We start from the raw sequence: 6,000 nt of genomic DNA, 5'->3' as shown, positions 1-6,000 counted from the left end.
AACTTTCCTCAGACTTAAACTAAGAGCACTATGAGAAAAAACAAACATTTTTCTTTTATCTAGTAAAAGTATGAATATATATTTAAGGTGCAGAAGAATTTGAACTGGATATACTGTCAAGCATTCCTGATGGCTGCTGTACTGTTGGTTTTCTCTGATCAAAAAGCATCAGAGCAACAAGCCCTTCAAAAGCAACACATCATTACATTCCAACATCAAAAAGGTGCCATGTAGGAAGTTGAGTAAATAGAAAATACAGACATACGTATATGCAAAGACAGTAAATGTGAAAAGTTCTCCATCAAAAGAAATTCTCTGCCTTTAAAAAAACAATCAGGGAAGGTTGGAAATGTGGGGGGGGGGGGGACGAAGCAGAAAAAGTGGGAATTTGAATCCCTTTTATTTAGTTGGGTAACTTCAATTCAAATGAATCAGGCAGAGCTCGACCCGCCAACCGTGCCCGGAGAGCCGCCGATCTCAACGTGCAGCATAACGATCACCGCAGCACTTCTGAATGCAAACTGTTTTATGTGAACACCTCAAGCTGAGGGCTACATAAATATAGAATTAGACAAAGTGTTATTTTTTTCTTTTTATGTTTTATTTTCTTGCTCTCCAGCAACATCCCCAGGTTGGCTTGGCTCTAAGCAGATGCAGGCTCGCACTTCAAAAAGTTGCAGCTCCCTTATGATAGCTCTGCAAAAAGGTTTTCTTTTAACTTAAATCAGCAAATGTGTGGAGCACAGACCTAGCGGCGTGTTTTCTCTCCCCTAGAAATAATTGCTCCCAGGGATCAATTTAAAATTTAAATCGTGGAGAAATGGTGTTTGTCATTAACAATCAAATATTTGAACCGTTGAAATACCCCTGCCCTCTCTGTGTCTGCACCCTTTGCACCCAGTTGGAAACTGTTGCAGAGGGCATTGTTTTGATGATGATGAAATGGAGAGTTGGTGAGAGCATCACACAAGAGAAAAGGCAGGAAGATGAAAAAAGCCATTCATCAAAAATTGATGATCAGAGATTTTTCACTACATGCAGTCAGCTGCACATTGCAGTATAAATGTATGCAGATTACCTGCATTGTTTTAGATATTCAGACCACCGTCATGTCTTTAAAAAAGGACATTTAGATGAATCAAAAGGGACAGGAGAGTTGGGTAAAAAATAAACACCAGAATACAGACAGTATGGTAGGACAAATAGAAGGATGGAGAAGCCTCCTGTCGTCTCTGAGAGGCAGCGTCTCTGCTTAATGTTCATTAGGGCACTGATTGAATTGGGGGGTGTAGCACTGTCACTCTTAATGGAGTGATCTCTAATTGGAGCGCATTAGCTCCATAGGCTCTGGCTAGCGTCAAAGTCAGACAGAAGGACAGGATGCAACTAAACAAATGCTGCTAGTGCTTAAAGACACATACAGTGAACTACATTTATATGTAGTAATTACATATACTAGAATCAAACTCCCTGTAGAGTGTTGCTTATTTTTTATTTTAAACAAATGCAGGGAGATTAATCTAAGAAATGTATTGAGTTTTTTTTTTTTTTATTATTTCTCGTGTTAATGGAACTTTTAGTTTAAAAGGCCTCTGGCTCTATCACAGCTCTACGGATCAGAAACAGAGGTGTTGGGTGTGTGGGCATGAATGAGAGAAATTGTGTTTTGCAGTGTGTGTGTGTGTCCATAATATGCACTGTTAACCAGCCCCCCCCCCCCCCCACCCCAGGACACCACTATGATTGTTTAAACATGGAGGTGAGGAGCAACATCAAGGCCAAAGTAAGGCGTGTTCCTGGTAATGACGAGCACGAATGGCCGCTATCGCCGAGTATCGCTAAGTTGATCCATAATGGCTGCCCATAAAGGAGAATCATCATCAATGAATATGACAGGTTATTAAGATCCGATTTTAGGGAGGGCTATGGCTTTAGTATGATAGGTTAGCTATCTATAAAACCTTTAAAGCCCGGCCCTCAATGACACGAGTCCTGATTCCCATCTCCCAGCGCCCTGTGCCAGAGACACATGCTAATAAGCTCACAACCTTTAATTAAGCAATATGTGTAAGTAGGCAGCCATTATGGCCTGATTTGTGAGCCACTTCATTACACTGAGCACCGGCTAGCAGACACATATTCAATACAAATCAAGCTGGCCTGAATATTATCCTGTTTAATGTGAGGCCAATATTGATATTTTATCACTGGTGTTCTGATTAGCGACTTTTAGCATCTTCATCTTTCATTGTGTTGAGGCAGCGCTGAACACTTGACGACCTGCATGCATTAGCAGTTTTGCTGAACATTGTTTATTAGGTTGCAAAGAGCTAATCAGGTCACACAGATTTGGAATGTTTACTCGACTAGAAATGCAGAAGTTAAATAATTTACAACACTGTTTATGCTGCCTGTAACCCTCCAAAATAAACCTTTTAATAATGAGCTTCTTTCTTAAATAAATAAAAACCAAACAAACAGAGAAAGTTCTTCTCCAATGAACAACAGCTGCATTTTAACCGCTTTGGAAAGGTTCTTGAAAAGCTATCACTTTTACAACATTTGTCTTTAATATTATAATTCAGCTATGGAGACTAAAGACAGTTGAAGACTTACATCAGTGTCAAACAATCTCCTCCTTTGCTTTGATATCATTGGTTGAGGTCCTGCAGTGCAAAACTGGAGCCACACCCACTTCCTCCTACCGGCTCAACACGATGGCACCCTGAGGGAGTGAAACACTTGATGACACTAAGTCAATTCTGTTAAACAAACAGCAGGTAAAGAGGTCACATGTGTGAGGACACAAACACGGCGCGCATACATGAAAAAAACATGTTTTTGTAAGAGAGTAAAATGTAGGAGAAGCATCAGGTTGACACTCACTTCCAAATAGTCTCCTCCTTTTGCGTAGCTGCTGTGGAGCACTTTCACCTTCCTTGTGCTCTCTTCTGTCAGCAGACCCCTGACCTCGGGAAAACATCATCCTGGTGGAATTATCGAACCCCTCCATGTCCCCAATCACCTTCAGAAAGACCCAAGCAGACGAGAGTCAGCGAGAAATGAGCAAAAAACTTAACTGTAGTACTCTAAAAAATTAAACCCCGCTGTTTCCCGGAAACCCCGGAGTCGTATATATCAAACATCTTAACGTGCAGGTTGAACTTGGATGACAGTGACTGAGATTGGCAGGAGAACTGCTACTTTCCTCGAGGCCTGCAAGTAGTGTTGTCATGCACAGTCTCTACCTCTGTCCTAGTGCTTCGAGTGAACTTGGAGAAGAAACAGAAACGGATACTTTACATGACACACTACCTCTCGTCCCAGAGGGGAAACAGCTCACACAACTCCGGGTTGGCCTACTTATGTACAGCAATGTAAAAATGCAACTAAAATCCTGCTGGTGCATGCGATAAAGAAATGAAAAATAAACCGTCTATTTGTGTTAAAAGAAATAAATATTCATCATTCAGGTATATGAAAAAAAATGAATGCACTGCAATTTCAAATACACACACATGAACCAGAAATGTAACACAATAAAGGGTAAGATCAAAAAGATGTCTGCATTCTTTCCACATATCTTCATCTCTATATTTCATCACAGGAGCATCAAGTAGTCATGTCAAAGAGCTGGCTGGCTCTTTTCTGAAGTTGAAAATTACACAGATAGAGCAGCAATTGAGACAACTTGAAAAATGTGCTGGAGAGTGCCTCTTTATCTAAAACTAGTATAAACTTGCCAGATAATTACATGCGGTGTACTTTGGAGAAGTCCTCCTGCTAAGCAGATATGGCTGCCAGGGAGGCATTAATCTCCTCATGCAACATACAGTACGTAGCCAAGGACATTCCCCCTCTCTCTCCTTTTCTGTGTCTCCAACACACACACACACAGCATACAGAGCACACTCACTTCCTGTATAAATCATATTCATATTTCTGAGGGCTGCCGATGACCTCACGGCAAATGAAGCGTGGGTCCTCAGCTCCGCAGCGGCAATCAAACATGCGGCAGAGTAATTACAAAAGAGGGGTAGGAGGGAGAATTGACGCGGTTTGTCAATTGATGTTGCTGTGAGGTGTTTTTTTTTTTTCTTCCAAAGGTTAACTTCTTCATATTCTTCGCATGCTAAATTAGGTCAATATTGGTCCGGCAAAGAGTCGCCGTCGTGTGCAGACGGATGGCGGGCTGAGTCATGGAAGGAAAAAGACAAAGGGGCCTTTTAATGAGAGATTTGATGGCATATCAAGCTGATGAGGTGTCCTGATGAAACTCCTCTTTGTTGCACTCTTACAGGCAGCTCCGAGCTCCCTTTCTCATAATTATCATCACTGTATTTTGCATTTAAGTAATCAGCATATTTATAATTTTCCAACAGAATAAAGATCTACAAATGAAAAGGGATATCCTCTCCTTCATATCCTTATAAAACTATCTGCCATGCTGAGGCTACAATCATTTCATGCAATGCAGCTCGAGCCTTCCTATGTGACTAAAAAACTGCATACCTTTTGTTTCTACAAATGGTTAAGCACATCCCCAGAAAACAGGAGAGAGAAAAAAAAAAAAAAAAAAAAGCACAGCTGAAATTGCAGAGAAAAGTGTTTTTATTTAGACAAGTCGCTGGAGATGCTCATCATCAGCGTTTTTTCCGAGCCATAAATAATTTGCGCAGAGAGGTAATATTCAAGCTGGCAGAGCCTTAGTTGTGCATCTTTAATGGAAGTTTTACAGAAGCTGAGCCAGTTCTTGCATATGCTGCAGCCTCCCATATGGAGGGAAGGAGACAAAAGGAGCACAGTTGGCTTGTCCTATCTTTTATAAGTCCATCGACACTTAAATGCTAGCCCCAGAGAAAAAGCGACACAGGGGGACATAAACCCACTGTGGTTTTAGGAGGGAAGATAATGACTTTGCCTGCATTAATTTCTTCATCAGCCATCTTGTTTCTTCAGACAGAGTGGTTATGAGGCCTTCTCTGAAGGTCCTAGGTTATAGAGATGCATTCCCCTGCATAATGTCGGCCTGAACAGTTGTTGTCAGCAGTGCTTTTTGTGAGTCGGCAGCTGGGGAACATCTGTTTATAGGTAATGAGTGTTTGAAAAGCTACACCTCACTTTACCTTTAATGTCTTTTATTGGAGCACACTGATGGGAATGTAGCTTTAACTTTTTTGTATTGTTGTGCTTCAGCTACAAGATTCTCCCAGCATGGTCAATATTACAGACACCTGCCTTGGGCAACACGCTGAATGAGAGCATATGATGGATCATTAATATTAACTTTCTTTAAACAGAATTCAATATGCAAGTCAATAAAGACTTCATTATCGTTATATTTTTTACTGCACACCCACAACTCCAAATTCTCTTCTATGTTGCTAACGACGCAGCACAGAAAAAAAAAAAAAAGAAGAAGTTTCAGTCAACACTGCCGGTTGAATAATGTCTGAATAAACAACAGAAATATTTAGTTTCTCATGACTCTTGTTCGGCCTCTTTTTTTTTCTGAAATCAAACAGGACACACCTCACTGTTCGGTTCCTTCCAAACAGTGTCGAGCAGTGTCTATAGCTCAGGGCACTTCTTCCAGGACTTGCTTTTTAAGGTGTTCGTTTAGACAAATTTTGGGTGTAAATTTGAGGATATTATGCAAAGCTGCTTCCCCCTGGAGCTGTGGTCATGTTAGTCTAAGGGAGGAGCCGGTCCTCCGGGGCATTGGTGTCCAGGACACTGCCTGCGAAAACAAAGCTCTTTAAAGGAAATGAGCCATCAGTCAATATTTCCTCAGTAAATGGAAACAGACTTCTTAAGTAGCAGGATTAGTCTCTCTAAGTAAGTGGGACAGAGAATTGAGTTACGTTATTATGCAGGCAAATTCAGTTTTTCTTATTTTTCTTATCCTATTTTAAGTTTCAAACAATATAAAAAACAGCTAATATATTACAATTACCACTTTAAATACTACATATATAATTATAATAAGATGAAGAAAAA

The 6,000-nt window shown here is 40.6% G+C and overlaps 1 protein-coding gene across 1 annotated transcript in view; it reads right to left on the bottom strand.

Annotated features, from left to right (window-relative positions):
- Window positions 1-1,727: 1,727 nt before the first annotated feature.
- Window positions 1,728-6,000, bottom strand: part of ofcc1 (orofacial cleft 1 candidate 1) — a gene marked incomplete at its 5' end in the record, with an annotated part of 74,232 nt that continues 69,959 nt past the window's right edge. Inside the window, 2 exons of the mRNA XM_061065117.1 lie at window positions 1,728-2,725; window positions 2,887-3,025. Coding sequence (XP_060921100.1) covers window positions 2,652-2,725; window positions 2,887-3,025 — 213 coding nt within the window. The remainder of the gene's footprint in view (window positions 2,726-2,886; window positions 3,026-6,000) is intronic.

This window comes from Labrus mixtus, chromosome 19 (genome assembly GCF_963584025.1).
Source record: "Labrus mixtus chromosome 19, fLabMix1.1, whole genome shotgun sequence".
Classification (NCBI taxonomy): domain Eukaryota; kingdom Metazoa; phylum Chordata; class Actinopteri; order Labriformes; family Labridae; genus Labrus; species Labrus mixtus.
This window is presented reverse-complemented; position numbering and strand designations above follow the sequence as displayed.